General features: G+C 51.4%; 1 protein-coding gene across 1 annotated transcript; it reads right to left on the minus strand.

Moving 5' to 3' along the window:
* Positions 1 to 4,203: 4,203 nt before the first annotated feature.
* CRYBB1 (crystallin beta B1) lies at positions 4,204 to 16,092 on the minus strand. Its single transcript, XM_027576720.2, has 5 exons — positions 15,909 to 16,092; positions 14,119 to 14,237; positions 9,273 to 9,405; positions 6,340 to 6,482; positions 4,204 to 4,473 (listed from the first exon to the last, which is right to left on the minus strand). Exons 1-5 carry the CDS (start codon positions 16,074 to 16,076, stop codon positions 4,290 to 4,292), a joined length of 747 nt encoding a protein of 248 aa, XP_027432521.1. The 5' UTR covers positions 16,077 to 16,092; the 3' UTR covers positions 4,204 to 4,289.
* Between the last annotated feature and the right edge of the window lie 3,779 nt (positions 16,093 to 19,871).

Raw genomic sequence — 19,871 nt, forward strand, 5'->3', positions numbered from 1 at the left:
GTCAGAAGCAGGAAGAATAAATGTGGCATAAAACACAGTGATTCCAAAACTCTTTCCAGCTCTGACGTTGAAGAAGATGATGCTAATGATGATTCAGGGACTTGCTGTGCTTTAGGCTCCTTACATGTATTATATTCAAGTTGCTGTGCTTTAGGCTCCTTACATGTATTATATTCAATCCTCTCAACAACCTCATTACTCCCATTTTACAGATGAGGAAATGGAGGCTTCATCAGGTTATTTGTCTTGACCACAGGCAGCAGCTTGTAAATGTCAGAGCTGAGATGCCGACTCAGGACAGTAGTGGGAGGAGGTGGCCTTGCAGGGGACAGGAAGGAAGCTAGGATAGAGGGGCAGGTTCTTTTCTCCCACTGGAAGGATGTGCACCCCTCCTGGCTGGGTGCCCAAGCTTCACAAAGCAGTCTGATATTACATAGCTGATCCAGATGCCTGGCTGTCATGACAACGAGGCTCTAAAGAGATTCTCACCTCTCTAGAAGCTCCGCGGGACATCCTGGCACAATGCCCCTTTGCCAAAACTCGGTTGCTATGTGTCCCTCAGCATCTGGCGCTGGCCACCTCTGGGTAGTCCTTCCACCTGCAGCCCCCCTCCTCCAGCACACACTGCAGACTTGGTATCCGTGCCCTGTTGCCCTAAAGATGGTAGTTTGCCTCCTGTTGCGGTGGACGGGAGAGGACATTCCATAACCAAGGTGCTTTGTCTCCCCAAAGGCCTGTGACTCCGAGATTCATGAGCTGGGATCTAATGTTGAAACATGATGACATCCCAGCTAGCACCACATTTGGAAGCCAGCATTTAGGGCAAAGCTCCTGCAGAGTCAGAACCAGCTGAGAGAAGCCCCCAAGAAAGCTGTGGGCACCGTAGCCACCGTGGACCTTCTCCTATCAGCCCTCCGACTCGGCTTGGAGAGTCGCCTCCAGCAAGGTGCCCATCGGCATGACCGCTGTTGAGCAACCTGAGACAGTCAAAAACTTAGAGTTTCAGTCTCGAGGTGAAACATGTGACTTATCGTCAAGCTCTGAAATTCTGTTCCTTGTGGTGAGAAGCTCACATCTCGTTGGAAGTAGGACCCACGACAGAAGAAACAGCTCTTACATTCTACTCCCTCCCTCCTGGCCTTTTTCCATGCTCTGGTCTTGGACTTGCTTGTATATTGTATTTATACTGGGTTTTGATACATGTTGTGTTTATTCATAAATTTGTTAACAAAAGCTTAATAGGGGCCCCCCGGGGTGGCTCGGTCGGTTAAGCATCTCTCTTCGGCTCAGGTCGTGATCCTGGGGTCCTGAGATGGAGTCCCGAGCTGGGCTCCCTGCTCAGTGGGGAGTCTTCTCTCTCTCCCTCTGCCCCCCTCCTCCCCACCCCTTCTCCCACCCCAACCCCACTCATGCTCTCTCTCTCTCAAATAAATAAGAATCCTTTTTTATTTTTTTAAAGATTTATTTATTATTTATTTTGAGAGAGCGAGAATGAGAGAGAGAGAGAGAGAGAGCGCACACGAGAGGGGGGAGGGGCAGAGGGAGAAGCCGACTCCCCGCCGAGCGGGGAGCCCGATGCGGGACTCGATCCCGGGACTCCAGGATCATGACCTGAGCCGAAGGCAGTCGCTTAACCAACTGAGCCACCCAGGCACCCAAGAATCCTTTTCTAAAAAAAGCTAAATAAATGTATGGCTACAACAACAAATCAAATATAAAATAATTACTTTGTTATTTTCATATTTTCATCCCAGTCCTTGGTCTTACCAAGTGTCTGTCTCGTGTTTTAGCACTGCTGAACTTCACCTTGTTTTCAAAAAACACGCATGAGAAAATGAGGGCACTGACACCTTTCTTTGAGTTAGAGCAATCTGGAGAATCTAGATTATGAATGCACGTAAGTTTTACCACTCACTGAGCCAGTGGATTTCTGTTCTGTTTGCCTTTTATAGGACCCCCAAGACAGATACCCTGAACAAAACAGAACAAAACACCTGTTATGTCCAAAATAGTTCTTCCGAGAAGTATGAAAAGCAAATTCTAAGTGATCAGAAAGCAGTTGTGTTATATTTGAATGGAGAGTGTTTCTCTTTCCCTTTCTCTTTCTCATCAAACCATGTGGCTTGTGGTCTGTGAGGCCTTAGAGTTGATTTCGTGTGGCCCATGTGACTGGAAGGCTTGACTCCACCATAGTAGAATTTTAGAGCTGCACCCACGGACTTTAGGAGTTGAGGATGGGCCTCTATGTAGCTTGACTTGGGAGTCAGAGAATCAGGGAAGCGTAGAGATGAATTGCAGAATCTTGGAGCACCATGGAAGTTGGGAACCACGGGATCCCAAGGTTGGACAGAATCTTGGGGCTGGTTGGACACTCGAGCTGCCTTTGTAGAGACCGGAAGAACAAGTCCCAGGGGACGGACGCCATTTGCCCAACACTTTGCAGCTTCTAACTCTAAGGCGGGGCAAACCCTGGCATCTACAGATTCTTGCCTGGGGATCCCGTCTTCTAACGCAAGAGGCTGGCCGTACTGGTGGGTAGGGACAGGGAGAACAAGAGCAGAAGAGAGAGGGAGGCTGAATGCCGCAGAATGCAAGACCTTCTGAGTCAGGTGGTGCTTCAGCTTTGAAGCTCAGCAAAACCACAGAGTGGGGTGTCATGAGGCCCCACCTTTCTTTCCAGCTTCATCCCCTGCCACTTTTGGCAACTTCTTCCCACCCCCAGCCCCCATCCCCCACTTCTGCCCACACAACAGCCAAGCTAGTGCTCTCGGGTCAAAAAGCTTGGCTTGGCCCCACCACAGGCTCTTTCAACCTCTGTGCCTTTCCCGTGGCGCTCCAGGCCTACCAGGTACGGCTGTGTAAGTTGGGCACAGCACAAGGGTATCACAATCGCACTGCAGACATATAAATTCTGGCAGATGGCAGTCACACGTCTTGAGGAAGAGGCATCTTTTTATCATCTTTACAAAGATGCCATGTGGGATAGTAAGATCCCTGCTATTTGTTCTGCCTGGAATGTTATCTTTCCTCTTCTCCACCAAGCGAGCTCCTGTCCCACCCCTCGAGGCCCCCTCAAATATCCCCTCCTCCATGACAACACCGCCCCCAGCTTTCCTGTGTGGATTAAAGGTTAATAACATCAATCAATAATAAGTGTTGATATAGGAGTCAATATAGCCTGGTGCAGATTTCCGAAGACCAGGGCATGTGCCCCTTAGAGTGGGACAGGTGATTCTCAGTGGAACTTGGACCCAGGATTAAATAAAATAATGCTCTTTTCAGTCTTCTTTGATTATTATCAGGGAGAAAAATCTGGAGCAAGCATGTCTTTCATATCTCTCTCCAACACTTGCTAATCACCTATCTTATCAAAGAGCACGCAGGTAATGGGCTTACAGAGTGATGTGTCTGTTCGATACTTGGCCTTCTTAAAATTGTATTTACACAGTTGCTTTCTACCTATGGCATATGATGCCGATTTTCCGCTTCCTGTAGTGTTACGAAGCTTTATTTACACATCAATGCCTCCAAGCACAAAATAGGAGGTCTATTTAAAAAAATATATTAAGTAAATAACAAAACAGGCGTTAAGCAGAGAAGGCAAAAAATCATGAGCGTGCACGAAGGAGTCGAGTTTGAAAACACAGATTTGTTTAAGAGCATAGGCTCAGCGCCACCCTGCCTGGGTTCAAATTTCGACTGGCTGTGTGACCTTGGGCAAGTTACTTTCCCTCTCTGAGCCTCAATTTCCTCATCTGTTCATTTAACAGATGAGGAAATTGGAGTGATTACAATACCAGTCTCCTAAAGTAGTCAAAAAGGTACGCTAAGGGAATGTGTGTAAAGAACTTCGAAGTGCTTGCTGTTTTTATTACTAGTATACATAATTATTAAGACTGAGGATGGGGCGCCTGGGTGGCTCAGTTGGTTAAGCAGCTGCCTTCCGCTGAGGTCATGATCTCAGGGTCCTGGGATTGAGCCCGACGTTGGGTTCTGCACTTAGTGGGGAGTCTGCTTGGGATTCTCTCCCTCTCCTTCTGCCCCTCCCCCGGTTCACATGTTCTTGCACTCTCTCTCTCTCTCTCAGATAAATAAATAAATCTTCAAAAAAAAAAAAAAAAAAAAGCCTGAGGAAGTCATATGCCGGCAATGATGGGGGACCCCAAAGCTCACATCTATGTACAGATCCAGGAGACATTTTGTCTTTAGGAACTTTTATTTGCACGGGAAAGATGGGGAAACTGAGTCTGAGGGAGGGGTGGGGCAAGGGAGAAGAGCTGGGTATGGATTCACTTGGGGGGCTCGGCGGCCAGGACTGGGAAGCAGCCCTCACGGTGCCACTGCCTGTCGCGCAGGCGCCGCACGGCCTGCATCTGCGGCTGGAAGGCCCCCCACTCGTTCCAGTGCCGGAAGTCGCCTGGCTCCAGGAGGTACTGGTACCCGCGGTAGCCGGGATATTGATAGCCGACCCAGCTGGGAGGGAAGCAAGAAGGACAGTGTGGAGACGCCAGCCTCCCTGCCTGGCACCGGGACCCCAGCCCGGGCCTGTTCCTCTCCACCCATCCCTGTAATCCGCTCTCCATCCATCATGGGCTTGGGTCACAGGAAGCGGGCGCAGCTCCTCTGTCCTGGCTTTGTCCCTTCCTGGGGCTTCCTACTCACCTCTCTAAAAGACCTTGGTTTCCCCTTCTAGAAAGTGGGAGTGGTCTCTAGGGCTGATTTATTACGGGGCAGACCTGGGAAAACGTACCAGAAGCTCTTACTAAGTATACGGGGTGTGTGTGCGCGTGCGCGGTAGGGAGATTAATGCGCATCCCACTGGCGGGGGTGGCCCGGGGCTTACGGCACAGGTTGGAAGGGACGAGGATAGGCCTTGGGGACTGGTTAGCCGTAAGGCAGAGAAGAAGGAGGCGCCTCCTTTCAAATAATGGTTTCCTTTGTGTGTAAGTGAGTTTACACGTAGTGGTTGGGGACGGGCATTCTGGTATCAGCAATGCCTGGTTCAGATCCTAGCTCTGCCGCTTACTAGCTGCGAGAATCGAAGTCGAGGGCTTAGCCGAACTCCAGCTTGCTTTCTGCGAAGTGATGCTAATGCACCTACCGCATCGGTTTGTTACAAAGATTCCCTAGCTATTCACTGAGAATGAATTCGCACAGTGCTCGGTACATCGTTATCATCAATGACTCATTTCTGACTTCTGTCATTGCCTGTGCTGGGAGGGTCTGTCCAGGCCTCTCCCACACCCCCTGCCCATCTTTCAAAGTCTGCTTTAAGTTCTAGCCCCCTCGGATAAACCTCTGACCTGTCCTCCACTCCAGCAGGCACATCCAGGTCCCAGAAACCTCCCTTCCTCCTCTGAGCTCCTGTGTGGACAATCTCTGACCCAGTGATGCTGGACATCACCTCATGGGGGATACGTGGGCCTCCCTGCTGGGCTGAGTGAGCCCCCTGAAGGCAGGAATTAAGCCTTATTCACCCCTGCGTCCCCCAGGGTCCTAGCGGGTTGCCTGGCTCACAGGCCAAGCTTAGTAAATTTCAGATGGCTTGCGTGCAGGGATGCGGGTTTCAGGGAGGAAAGGCCAAGCAAAAAGCCTGAGCCTGATGCTGTTACAGGAACTCAGAAAGAGTCTGGGTGAGAGACAGAAGCCCTATATTTGCCTGGAGGAGACCAGGTGTGTCTGGCACGGTTTACCAGAGGCACAGGGATGGATACAGTAACCTCCTTGGGGCATCCAGTCCTCCTCTGTGTTCTCACAGAAACGAGTTCCCGGGGCTCTGTTTGGAAAGCTTCAAATCTGAAGAGTTTGGGTAAGGGGCCCTTTTAGATCAAGGAGTCTGGTGTGCCCATTGTGCAGACGGCAATACTGAGGCACAGAGACGGGCACAGGGCTCACCCGGGTCTCACAGCACCTCGGTGACTGGTCAACCCCCCTGCATTCACAGTCTCGGCTCTCAGAAGTCATTCTGCTCATTTCCCCAGAGGGCTGGATGTCCCTGAAGACACATCTAGACTCATCGACCTGCATCTGCTCTGCCTCTCTCACTTATTTCTCCAATCCCAGACTGGGTCTGGAAGTGTTTATTCTCTCCACCTTCCATCTTTTTAGAACCAATTACCAGGTTTGTTTACATGGGCATGTAATTCGTCAGAGGACGAATCCACTCTCCAGAGGAGGAAAGCTCTGTGGGTGGAATCCCAGGCACCAGCCCCGGGAGAATTTGGGAGTAGCCGTGCGGCCTTTCCTATGCACCCGATCTTATATCCTATAAGGAGGATAGCCTTTGAGTCTGTCTGGGCTTGAAGCAGAAGCCAAGGGCCTGGCCGGAGGGGTGCTTACGTTCCACTGACGACCCTCGCACTGCCCACACGGTCACAGAAGCCGTAGACCCAGAGACTGGGCACGTCGTCCTCCTGGATCTCCATGGTGTTGCCCTTGAAGTTGGCACCTTCAAACAGGCAGATCTTGTGCTCCTGGGAGTCCTAGGAAAGGCGAGACTGTGTCAGGCATGTGAAGTATGAACGGGGCAAAGAGAAGTAACTTCGAGAGGCCCCCTGGGTGTGGAGAGAGAGAGAGCTGAGTCTGCTCAGGCCACCATGGGACTTGCCCGGGATTGCTACTATCCAGCCTGGAAGGACCCTCCTCATCAGGGGAAAGGGGATAACAGCCTTGATTTTATGGCGTTGTCATGAGGATTAAATGAAGCAATCCATACAGCACCCTTAGCACAACGCCTGGCATATGCCAAGTGCTACCGAAACATTGATGCATTACTGTTTTCATTATGACCAAAGAGGCAGAGTCTCAGAGAGGTCAAAATTCTTGATTGACGTCACACAGCTGGCGAAAGGCAGAAGAACCTTTCAGAGAAACATTTCATTCCTCCCCTCCCATCTTGCACCCTTCTTCCCTCCGGTCCCTAGGCCACAGCCACACCAGGTGTTTTCAGGTTTCTGGACATCAGTTCATCTGTGCTTCAGGGGACTCTGCACTCACTTTGCAGTGGAGAAGCCTTCCAGGCTTCCTGTGGCTGACTCCAATCCCATCCTCTGGGGGCTGGCTTCCCTGAGCACCCCTGGACTGCTTCCACCCCCCTCACCTCCCCATCGGAGCCCTGCTCTCCTCTCCTGCTCTCCCAGCACATGGCATGGCCCCTGTGCAGCACGGGCTACGTGCTTTGTGCTTATAGATTGATTTCTGTGATCAGGTTTTCAGCAGCTGCCTCCCGTGAGAGCAGGGACCTTGCCTAGCCAGAGCCTGCAACGGAGCCTGGCAGAAAGAGCTCAACCGATAGTGGTTTGAATGCATGACTCTAAGTGGAGGATGGTCAGGTGAGACATTCATCTTATTTCCTAGGAGCCAGAGCTGGGAAGGAGTCAGGGAACCCAGTGGGGAGGGAGCTGGAGCTGTCCAAGGAAGAGATAATGGTGGCCCACACCAGGACAATGGCCGAGATGGAGAGGAGAGAGTGGACTGGTGCTCTCAGCCCCAGCTACACAGAGACTACCTGCTGGGCATGAAAAAGATATCAGTGCCTGGGACCCAGCCCTGAAGATTCCGATTTAATTGGTCTGGGGTGGGCTCCAGGCACTGGGATTTTTTTTTCTTAATAATATATTTTATGTAAGCAAATACGTCCAACCTATTATAATTTCAATATGCAACCAATATAGCAACATTAACCAGCTAGTTAGATTCTTATTTATTTTTTACTATGTATTCAAATCCTGGTTTTCTATGTTACACTAAGAGCACATCTCTATTCAGATGAGTCAAGATTTAAGCATTCAACAGCCACATATGGCTACTGCCTAGAGTATTGGACAGTAAAGCTCTTGTAGCTACTGAAAATGCCCTGGCTAATCAGTCCTCCAAACAAGCTTTGTTGACAGAGATTGCCTTTTAAGGACCATTGACTAAGAGATAAATCTATGAATTATTTTCTGTTTTTTTTCTTTCTTTTTTTTTTAGAGAGAGAGAGCATGCACATGCACTGAGCCCGGGGAGGTTTGGGGGGGGTGGGGGGGGTAGGGGGAGGTGGGGGGAGGGGCAGAGGGAGAGAGAGAGAATCTTAAGCAGATTCCACACCCAGCATGGAGCCATATGTGGGACTCGATTTCACGACTCTGAGATTATGACCTGAGCCAAAAGCAACAGTCGGATGCTTAACTGACTGAGCCACCCAGGTACCCCAAGATGAATCTATGAATTCTTACAAAGGTTCATTATAGCCTGATAACTGAGGCCCAAATTCTGAGAAATACATTGGGAATGATGTGGTTGAACAATCTATTAAGATAAGTTTGGTGATGCCAAGACAGTTGGCATCATGGACATTCATGAATATTCTTCATGAAAATTCCTATCATGGGGGCACCTGGGTGGCTCAGTCAGTTAAGCATCTGCCTTTGGCTCAGGTCATGATCCTGGGGTCCTGGGATCGAGCCCCGTATTGAGCTCCCTGCTTGGTGGGGAGTCTCCCTCTCCCTCTGCTCCTCCCCTTGGCTTGTGCTCTCTCTCTCTCTCTCTCTCTCTCTCTCACTTGCTCTCTCAAAATGAATAAATAAAATCTTAAAAGAAAAAGAAAGAAAATTCCCATCATGGAGGCAAAAGTTGGTTACCACTGGAAATCAACACTGGTGAATCAAGACATGGCTGTTTCATGAGTCGTAATCAACACATTTCTGGAAAAACTGAACTTGGGGATAACACCACTGATCCACTGATCTTGGCTTTGAGTCTTAAGTTATACTATTTAACTCAGTTAAATATTATAAAGGAGCTCATTCAATACATTGTCTTATCATCATGAAGTTCAAGGTGCCTTTTTACAACATCCATCTTCTCAGCTCCCACACAAGCTTGAACCTGCACGTTTGATGTGTTGGATGAACACTGGGATTTTCAAAGCCTCTTAGGAGGGTCTAATGTGCAGTCAGGAATCAGAAACATTCCACAAACAGAAGCAAGGAAGACACTGAAGTTTCTAGCTCTGACAGCTGGGATACTGAGTCTCAAAAGCAGCAGGGAAGGGAAAAAACCAGGGTTCATGTTTCTCATTTCTCCAGGGCTCCTAGCAGGGGCTGGGTGCCAGGGACATCTGAAGAATCGATGAGCACCAGAGCCCAGCGCCCTTGGTCATCATGCCTCCCTGCCTGCCATTCCTCCTTCTTTCCCTGGCTCATCCCCCATTCTCTTGCCTGCCATCACACCTGACCCCTGCCTCCTGCCCTGCCCACTGATCCCCCAGGACCAGCTTAGGAACCACTCACCATCCTGATAGGCCGGAAGGACATGAGCCTGTCGCTGCGGTAGCTGCTCGACCACGTGTCCCAGCGTGGGTACTCGCCCTTCTCCAGGACGAACATCTCCCCCCGGAAGTTGGACTGCTCAAAGGCGACCCAGCTGGATGTAAGAGCGATGGACAGAATGACGGGGGCCCAGGAGGAGCAAAGACAAGAAGGAGAGAAACCATCAGCAGAAGCCCTCCCCATTCCCTTGCAAGGCAGCCCTGAGGCCAGTGGGTTGGATCCTAGGCCATGTTATTTACTGGCTGTGTGACCATGGGCAAGTGGCTCTACCTCTCTGAGGCTTGGTTGTTTCATCTAATATGCCTATTTTGGGGGCACCTGAGTGGCTCAGTCATTAGGTGTCTGCCTTCGGCTTGGGTCATGATCCCAGGGTCCTGGATCGAGCCCCGCGTCGGGCTCCCTGCTCGGTGGGGGGCCTGCTTCTCCCTCTCCCACCCCCCCGCTTGTGTTCCCTCTCTTGGTGTCTCTCTCTCTCTGTCAAATAAATAAATAAAATCTTAAAAAAAAAATATGCCTATTTTCTTGGAGTTGGTGGAGGATTAAATGAGATAGTGACATTATGTGAGCAAAATGTTTCCCCAGTTGTGGGATTCACATCATTTAAGTACTACAAGAACCTGGAGTAAAATAGACATAAGAAGATATTTTATTTTAAACTTGATTTACAGCTAGGAAAAAGTCTCTGTTGGATGCTAATGGACCTCCAACACTCGCTAGCCTCTCTTTCTGGAACAAGGCAAGAACAGCCGTTCGCCCAGAGCCTTGAGCAGGCAAAGGTCTAATGGCACTGTTTTGTGTTCATTGTGTTCATTTTTTATGGGTACCTCTTACTGATAGCAAGTGATGCTGGCTTTCTCTTTGTGCAAGTGATGCAAAGGTTCTTTAAAGATATACTTATCCGTGTTCAAAAGGGTCATTTAAAATGAAATATATTAAATAAATAATAGTCCTGGAAATACAGGGGTAAGGGGAAAGTTGATACAGGTGGTTGAATCATACGTTTGATAAGGACTGGCCTGGAATACGGAACACACTTGGTAGTTGCCATGGGGCAGTGGGAGAGAACTGCCTCTCAGATGCTTCTGAGAATTAAATGTGGCTGCATTTGAAGCTGTTCAGTCCTCTAGGAGAACTGGTTACAAGTTGGAAGTCAAATGGGGCTTTTCCTGGTTTTCCCAGTGCAGCCTGATTTAAGGATGGGAAGTGAACTTGTGTTAAAAGGACCCCCGTGGTTCTGGGGAAGGTTGATGAGAAGTTTGAAGTGAAGGGACCCCTTGACCTTTGCTCTATATGGGTTCAGGAGTTCTCAGGGAACAAGAGGGACACTGACATCAGTATCATCTCTCTGGGATCTTCCTCAATCCAGAAGGAGATGGGGGGCAGGTGGGGGATGAGCTACCACCATGGACTGAAACATGATGAGTCCCAGGAGCCTAAGGTCCTTGTCTGAGGAATGAGCCAACCCACCCTGGAGTGACAGACTTGAAGATGGAGATGTGCTCCTAGAATAGAGGGGAATCTGCCTCAGCCCTGCTTGATTTGGAGTAGATAAGAAAAGGATGGATGGATGGATGGATGGATGGATGGATGGATGGATGGAGTAATAGTTGAGTGGATGGGTAGATGAATGGATGGGTAGGTGGGTGGATAGGTAGGTAGATAGATGGGTAAAAAACAGATGGCTGGGTGGATGGATGGATGTATTGATGGATAGGGGGAAGGAGGGAGAGGGGTAAGCAGATGGATGAATAAATGGAAAATGGATGAATGGATGGATGGATGGATGGATGGATGGATACAATGATGTATAGACAGATGGCTAAATGAATGGTAAGTAGATGGATGATGGATGGATGGATGGGTGGATGGGAAGGGAGCCTTGGAAAATGGTGCCAGGTAGGAGTTAAAAGCACTGACTCTGAAAACAGACAGACTTAAGTTCTAATCTCAGCTCATCAGTTATTTGCTGAGTGACTTCAGCAAGACCCTCAAGCTCATTAAGCCTCAGGAGAAGAGAGGAAAGATTACATCTACCTTGTCAGGTTATGAGGATCTAAAAAGGCATGCACAGAGCAAGTCCTGCACAGAGAAAGCACAATGAATACTATCTTGGATGGTTAAAAAGGGAGGAAAGCTGCTGGAGGTCCGAGCTTACAGAAGGACAGATACTGATGTGGTCTTGCCACCCTGCCCACCTCCCCAAAACTTCCCCTGTCATAACTCTGGGAGTCATAACACCCAGTGAGGACCTGTTATAAGAATGAGGAACTGTATGAAAATAGAGCTACCATATGATCCAGCAATTGCCCTACTGGGTATTTACCCCAAAGATACAAATGTAGGGATCTGAAGGGGTATGTGTACCCCAATGTTTATAGCAGCAGTGTCCACAATAGCCAAACTGTGGAAAGAGCCAAGATGCCCATCGACAGATGAATGGATAAAGAAGATGGGGTATATACACACAATGGAATATTATGCAGCCATCAAAAGGAATGAGATCTTGCCATTTGCAACCACGTGGATGGAACTGGAGGGTGTTATGCTGAGTGAAATAAGTCAATCAGAGAAAGACATGTATCAGATGACCTCACTGATATGAGGAATTCTTAATCTCAGGAAACAAACTGAGGGTTGCTGGAGTGGTCGGGGGTGGGAGGGATGGGGTGGCTGGGTGATAGACATTGGGGAGGGTATGTGCTACGGTGAGCGCTGTGAATTGTGCAAGACTGCTGAATCACAGACCTGTATTTCTGAAACAAATAACGCAACATATTTTAAGAAAAAAGAAAAAGAAGAAGATAGCAGGAGGGGAAGAATGAAGAGGGGGAAATCGGAGGGGGAGGCAAACTATGAGAGACGATGGACTCTGAAAAACAAACTGAGGGGGTGGGGGGATGGGTTGGCCTGGGGATGGGTATTAAAGAGGGCACATTCTGCATGGAGCACCGGGTGTTATGCACAAACAATGAATCATGGAACACTACATCAAAAACTAATGATGTAATGTATGGTGATTAACATAACATAATAATAATAAAAAAGAACATGCAGAATATACAAAAAAAGAGAAATTTGTAAAGGTTTATTAAAGAACATTAAATAGAAAAAAAAAAGAATGAGGAACTGTAAGTATTTATTGCAAAGTATTTTCTTATCTCCTGTGGCTCATTGGAGCCTTATGAGCAAGGAGAGAAATAGGGCAAGAATATTAAGTTACAGATATGGAAACTGAGGCTCAGAGAGGTTAAGTCACCGGCTAAGGTCCTGGGATGGTGTCAGGTGTCAGGGTGAAGGCTCCTAAGTTTCATGCCCTGTCCCTCTCCCCACTCCTGTGTTGAAGGCACCCCTCTCCCCTCCTTCCCTGGCCCACCTCACCCGCTCCATCCTTTTTCTACCACAATCTCTCCCACAACCCTGTGGGGCCTGACACAGACTCAGGGCACTGGACCACAGCCTCTTTTCTCTCCCCATTGGGCACAGCCCCAGAGCACACACCAAAGACCAGCTGCATCTTTGTTGGAGGAGAAATACTCTGGGTTTGAGTCACTGTCACCAAAAAAAGCCTGAAAACCCAAATTGGCCACATCCGCTTCTGTTCCCAGCTGGGCTTTGGGGCTGAGGGTGGGGCTGAGGCTGTGTTGACCACACCAGGGGTGGGGGTGGGTGCAGGAAGTAGAAGCGCGCCCCTCTCCACCACCTACCCTGGAACCGAGGTGACTTGGCTGAACTCACAGGACAATGGGGAGGGTAAATGATTGTCGTTGTCACTCACTACATTGGGACACTCACACAGGGTCAGGCCCATGCTGCCTTACCTCCTCCAGGCCTCAGAATAATCCCGTGGAGGGTAGTCGGGACCCTTACTCTCCCCATTTCAGAGGTGGGGAAACTGAGGCTCGGAGACTGTACAAGGTGAATGGGGGAGGTGGGACTCGAACTCAGGCCTGACTGACCTCAAAGCCTATCTCTGTCCCACACTGCTGGGCGCACAGGCTGAGCATATCCCTTAGGGGATTTGGGGCTGGTAAGACAAGAGGCAAAGGGGCCATGGGGGTCTTGTCTTGTGCCCTGACATCAGCCCACAGGGGTTGGGGCTGTTACAGTCACTATGAGCAAAGGGACAATTATTCCTGCTTTGCATGGGGGTCACTAAGGACCAGAGAAGCCCAGAGAGTCAGGGGTAGGCAGTGGAGTATGGTGACAAAAGCACTGTGGATGACACCGATTGACCTAAGTTGTATCCAGGCTCTGCCACTTACCACTACGTGCTTGGCCAAGGGACTTAATCCCCCTGAGCCTCCGTTTCCCCAACTGTCAAATGGGCATAAGAATAGTCCCCACCTTACATAGCGATCATCTAGGTAAAGCCCTCTGTCAGTATCTGGTACCTCATGGGTGCTCAACAGATGCTTATTATTTCTCACAGGGCTGCCTGATGCCCAGGAGAGGGGATATAGTTTGTGGACCCTTGGGCCCTCTGGTCTCTTCCTGCCCTCAGTGATGGGCAGGGCTCCTTCTATAGAGAGACAGCATTTCTGCCCCCGCATCATGACTCGCTGTGAGTGTGACCTGATGCTGATCAAATCACTTCTCTGGACCTCAGTTTCTTTATCTGTAAAATGGGAAGGGGAGTAAGACCTCCCCCCCGCCGAGTTTGAGATGAGGACTGGAAATAACATATGTGACTCAGCTAGCATGGTGGGCAGGCATGGAGCAGGTGCCTAGTAAATGGTGGCTACCGTATTTTCTTCTTATTATTATTTTACCGTGGCGCTGGGAACATCCTCCCCCAACCCACACTCACGGTCCCAAGGTGACGATGAGGCTGCGCACTCGGTCAAAGCCACGGTCTCCCAGGTTCAAGCACTCCCCAGAGAATTCCACACAGCGGCCCTGGAAGTTCTCCTGCTCGAAGACCACCAGCTGCAGGAGAGAGAATCCCCGTCCCGGGGGGAAAGGGATGCAGAGTGAGGGGGGGAGGTACACCTCCCATCTGAAGAAGCTCCAGGTCAAAACTTTGTTAAATACCTATATAAATAAAAGCAGGCCCGCACAGATCATATGAGAGTGGGCCATGAGCCAGATTCTGTGGAAACAATCCTGTTCTCGCTTCCTTCCACTTCCGAACTCAGTATCTGCACCATCATTAGGGACTGTTAGATCATCCTTCCTTCCTCTGTACTGTTCCTTCTGCCTGGAATGCCCCCTCCACCATACATCCCCGTCTCGGAGTTCATATTCTCTGTCTTGCTCTAGGCTCAGATGTCACCTCCTCCAGGAAGTCTTCCCTGATGGTCTCGCCCCATGTGGGCTTGTTTGAGCGCTCCTGCACTGTGCTCAGCCCATTATTAGCACAAGTAATACAGTCCTTGCTGCTTTGCTTCTGGGTCTCTATGCACCCCTTTCCCCCTTTATTCAACCTCCAAAGACCAAGAGCTCCTCCGGGGTGGGATATGGGGTTGATCTAATTCTGCACCTCCAGCCTCAGCCTCAGTATCTGCCACAGAGCTGATGCTCAGAAAACACTCGCCAGTCCACCTGCCTCAACGTAGGGGCCTCTGCATTGAACTTGGGCTAATTCCCTGCTTCACTGAGCCTCCACTATTTTGAGTTTTCATCTGCTTGTTGTCCCAAGTTGGGGAAACCTTGCCATTGTCAACCGAGGCAGGTGTCTTCCCTCTCCGGGTCTCAGTTTCCCCAGCTCCACAAGGAAGAGGTTCACATACTCTCGACCCAGCACCCCTACGCTTGTCCTCCCAAGAGGATCTCTGGTATGTGGGCCTCAGGAGACGCAGATAAGGACATCCTGGCCCCGGTGGACAGAGTGGAGCTAGCCGCCACCCGGCGGCCCCGCTCTGAAATATCAGACAGCTGCCGACACGAGTGACCCACAGCAACACAGAGCAACGAAGAGGGCTGTTCGCGATCTCATAGTAGGTGAAAAGGGAAGAGAAAAACCCAGAATGATGGCAGATGGCCTATTTCAAGAAGTTAAAAACACGTAAAACACCAACAAAGGAATTTCTTTTAAAGGAATAGGGCGTAAAAATGTACGGAGGCGGATGGCAGGCAGGGGTGACTGAGGCGGTTGTCTTGAGTAGGGGAGAAGGGTGGTGGGCTCATGGGGGAAACTTCAGAGTTAGAGGGTTTTTACCCAGTTCTGGCTTTTAATGGGGGGGGGGCGGTGTTTGCAGGCGTTGTTGTATTATTCAAGGCTAAATACAAATGAACGATTAAGTAAGTAACGGAAGGACAAAAGGCGGCCAGGCGTGGACCCCATGAGAGCTTGTCGTGAACCCAGCGTTGAGAAATGACCCCAGCTCCTGCGCACTGGAGTTTGAAACCAGACCAACCCTAACCTCAGGGGACTGGGGAAGCACTTTCAGTCCTCACTGCTTCGAAGAATTTTCAGGAAGGTCTGAGGTCACCTGCTGCTCCTAGAGTACCTCCGGGGGGGCGGGGGGCGGCTAGTGGTTTCTGGCTTTTCAGAAACTCTGAACCCAGACTGGTGCAGGCTGGCTGGACTGGTAAAGGGAGGGGAAGAGCAGGGGAGGGGAGAGGGGAGGAGGGGAGAGGATGTGCGGGAGTGCGTACCTTGAAGCTGCCGGGAGGCAGGTCCCCCGCTTTGGTCGTTGGCACGGATGCTGGGGCCAGGGCGGGGCCAGGGCCAGGGGCCGGTCCTGTGGCCGGGGTCCCTTTCCCCTTCCCATCAGGCCCTGGGTTCACAGCGGCCGTAGTGGAGGCCTTCACAGCCTGAGACATGGTCCCCACCTGCAAACCTCTGTAAAGAAGACTTTGGCCTAGGTCACTCAGGGATGGCACCCTCAAGCTGTTCCCCCAGTCTCACATCCCACCACCAGATGTTTGCAGCCTTCTTTGAACTCATTTACTCGCGCTCGCTCTCTCTCTCATTCTAAATTCCCTGTCTGGGGACCACGCGTCCCTGAAATGCCTTCCTCCAGGCCTTCTAACAGCCACACCCTCCCTTCCACCCCTGTTCCCCAACTATCTCCTTCCTTTGTGCCCTATAGCTGCACACACCACTCACCACACTTCCCTGCTGGTGTGATATCCATTAGCCCCACCAGATTAACAACAACATGACCCCTTTGGGAGTATGTGGGGTACTCCAGGCCTGTTACACCCATGAATGAACGCTGACCCCGTGCAGTGGGTGCCACGTATCCCCACTGAGCTCAGAGAGGGGAGGTGACCCGCCCAAGTGCACCCCGCCACTCAGAGGTAGGACTCTGGTTTCAGCTCAAGCAGATGGACCCAGCAACTGGGTTATTAATCGCTCCGCTGTTTCCTTATTCGGATGAATCCACCCCTTGGTCCCCAGCACTTGGCTCAGCAGCATCTCCCATAGGAGATTCTCCACTGACACCTGTTCAGGGAATGAATGCATGCTGGTTCCTGACTCTTCCCTCTGGCATTGTCCAGGACTGGGTGTGAGGGTGCAGACACAGGTCTGGGACTGGGGCATAAAGGGGAGCCAAGAGGATGGATTCAGTGCGTGTGGGGGTGGGGGCTCTGAAATGGGGACTATGCGTGAGAACTGGCTGGAGATGGCTCTGGTCCATGCGTTTAGCTCCTCATTGCTTTGGGGTCACGGATGCCTTTGAGTGTTTGAAGAATGCCTTGTCCCGGGCCCCCTTTAATTTTGGAGACAATTTCCAGGGATTTGAGGACCGCCTGTCAGCACAGATTGAAACCCTCTGGTCCAGCTGATGCCTGAACACTTTGTGTAAGAAGCAGCTCGTTGGGGCAGGCAGATCCCTCCCCCACCTCCCCTGAGGACTGTCCTTCCTCCACTGTGCTCTGCCCACTCTGGGCAGGCCAGACATCTGGGCCACATCTGTGACTTGCAGGCTCTTGCTTACCCTCCCACAACCCCCACGTCACTCTGTGAATCAACATTCCCCTGAGCTAGCAGTTGGGCTCCTTCCTTCCTGGGGATGTTGATATTCTCTCTCGCTCGCTCTCGCTCTCTCTCTCTCTCCCCCTCTCTCTCCCTCTCTCCCTCTCTCTGTCTTTCTCGCTTACTTTTATCTTCTCTCTCTCTCTCTGCCTTTCTCTCTCTCCTGTTATGGCTCTCTCTAACTCCCCCTCTCTCTGCCTCCCCTCTCCTCTCCCCTCCCCTGGGCTCTCAGCAGCTGCTGGGTCTCCCTCTTACCTGGGCACCTGCTACTTGCTGCTGAAGGACAGGCAGGCGGGCAGGCGGGCGGGCTGGTGCAGTGGGTGACTGGGGGCCGACCCCCCATTTTATAGTCTGGCAGACACCAGGGCCCATGGTCTGTGGCACAAAGCGGGAGCTGGCTCAGCAGGCTCCGGGCAGGGAGCGGCCCCCGGGGGCCCTGACCTTGCCTGTTACTGTGGAGGGCAGCACTTTCCATTGTAAGCCCGGCTCGCGCAGCAGAAACCCTGGCCTGGTGCCGCTCCATCTCGCCCTGGGCCTGGCCCGAAGCCCGAGGCCTTTCTCTGAAACCCCAGCTGGGCTGGGCCCACGGGGTCCCCGCTGGCTGCCAATCCTGGGGCCGAGGAAAGGGGATCCCCAGGGGCAGGTTACTTGGGTGACAAGGAGCACAGCAGATGGGAAGATGCTTCGTAAAGGCAGATGTGGGTGTGATGTCAACAGCCCCACCTGCTGCGGGCTCGCTGTGCTCCACGGTAGATGCCCTACCCGCTGCCATCTTTGTCAAGCCCCAGGACGACCCACCTTATTTGGTACTTTCAGGACCCATTTCACAGATGAGCCCAGAGAGCTCTCTGACAGAGGTGTCAGAGCCAGGAACCGCCCCCAACAGGCTGGCTGGGGAGCCTGTCTGCTTCATTCTCATGCTATCTGACCTTGGCTCTGGCCTGACTTTCTGCTCCCCCCCCCCCCCCCCCGACCCATAGAGATCAGGATAGAGGCGGGGGGTGGGGGAGCTGTGCTTGGGTGAGTTGAATGTTCAAAGCCTGAGTCTTGTTCCTCTGCCCACACTGGGCCTAGAGTCTTCCCCTACTCCTCCCTGATCTGCCTGTACAACCTCCCCTCCATACTCTGATCCCAGGGACACAGCTGGTGGCCCGGAACACGACTGGCCATCTCGGAGCTTCCCTGGGAAAGCCCCGAACCCCACCATTTCTTGTGCTCTGTTGGACCCCAACACTGAGCACAAGGGTCTGGCACAGAGTGCATCCTCAATCAGTTTGGGAGGACTAAGTGGTCCTGCCAATGGCTCATAATGCAAGCTGGGGTACAGAGCGAGATAGGGGAACAGGGATGGAGGGAGAGAAATAGGGTGACTGGCTGGGAGAAGTGGAGGGTCACAGAGAAAGAAAGAAGACAGAACTGCCGAGGAACAGAGGGGGAGACGGACAGCGAAGGGGAGGAGATAGAAAGACAGAAGCCAAATAGAGCAATAAAAACTCAGAACAATGGGATAGATGCCAGGAGTCTTCTCATCCAATTCCTTCCTTTCACAAATGGGGAAACTGAGGCCGAGCTGGAACAGGTGACTTCTCCAAGGTCCCACAGTGTGAACTCACAGTAGAGCTGGGGAACTGTTGGGCCAGATCAGCCTGAGGTCTGGCTCCCTGGCCCTAGGTGCTGGTGGTGGCCCCGGTTCCTGCCTCTTTCGTGGCAGGGGGGACCCAGCGCCCCGCAGAGCCCAGCTCCATCCTTGAGATCACCATGGCTTGGGGCCAGCCCTGCCAGCTCCTCCTCCACCCCCAGCCCGCGTCCCCTCACTTCCCAGCCTCCCCCTCAGCCTTTCATCCTGCGCCAAGGCCTGGGAGGGGGGCTGGAACCACAGGATGGGGCAGCCGCTGGAATGGGGGCCAAGATGCCTGTGGCTGGTGGGGGGGGCACCCACAGGTCTGGGCTTCAAGGCCAGGCTGTCTGGGGCAGTTCCATGGGCCGCCTGCCAAAGGGTGGGGGCAGAGGTAGGGGCTGGCCCCCCAGGCTGGGTGGCTACACCCTGAGCATTTTACTGACTTGGGTCCTGTAATCCTCACTATGGGCAAGTCCCTTCCTCTGCTCTCAGCCTGTTAGCTCATTGATGAAATGGAATCAGGAGTCACATTCTAACTCCTGAACCTAAGCTCTTTTTTTTTTTTTTAAAGATTTTATTGATATATTTATTTGACAGAGAGAGACACAGCGAGAGAGGGAACACAAGCAGGGGGAGCGGGAGAGGGAGAAGCAGGCTTCCCGCCGAGCAGGGAGCCCGATGCGGGGCTCGATCCTAGGACCCCGGGATCATGACCTGAGCCGAAGGCAGTCGCTTAACAACTGAGCCACCCCTAAACCTAAGCTCTTGAAAACAATGCACTCCTGCTTTTATATGAAGAATTATTTAGTAGTATTTTTTCGGCTTTATGGAGACACAGTTGACACATAACACTGTGTAAGTATAGGGTATACAATGCATTGATTTGACACATGCATAAATTGCAAAATGATTACCACCATCGTATTAGCTACCACCTCCCTTCAGATCACACAATTGCTGTTTCGTTTTTGTGGTTGAGAGCACTGAAGACCTCCTCTCTTAACAGCATTCAAGTACG

Source organism: Zalophus californianus, chromosome 14 (assembly GCF_009762305.2).
Source record: "Zalophus californianus isolate mZalCal1 chromosome 14, mZalCal1.pri.v2, whole genome shotgun sequence".
NCBI classification, from domain to species: domain Eukaryota; kingdom Metazoa; phylum Chordata; class Mammalia; order Carnivora; family Otariidae; genus Zalophus; species Zalophus californianus.

Coding starts and splice junctions, on each gene's coding strand:
- CRYBB1 (XM_027576720.2), bottom strand. CDS start 16,076: ATGTCTCAGGCTGTGAAGGCCTCCACTACGGCCGCTGTGAACCCAGGG. Junction 6,483..9,272: donor CCTTCCGGCCTATCAGGATG/GTGAGTGGTTCC, acceptor CGCCTTTCCTAG/GACTCCCAGGAGCACAAGAT. Junction 4,474..6,339: donor GCGAGGGTCGTCAGTGGAAC/GTAAGCACCCCT, acceptor CTTCCCTCCCAG/CTGGGTCGGCTATCAATATC.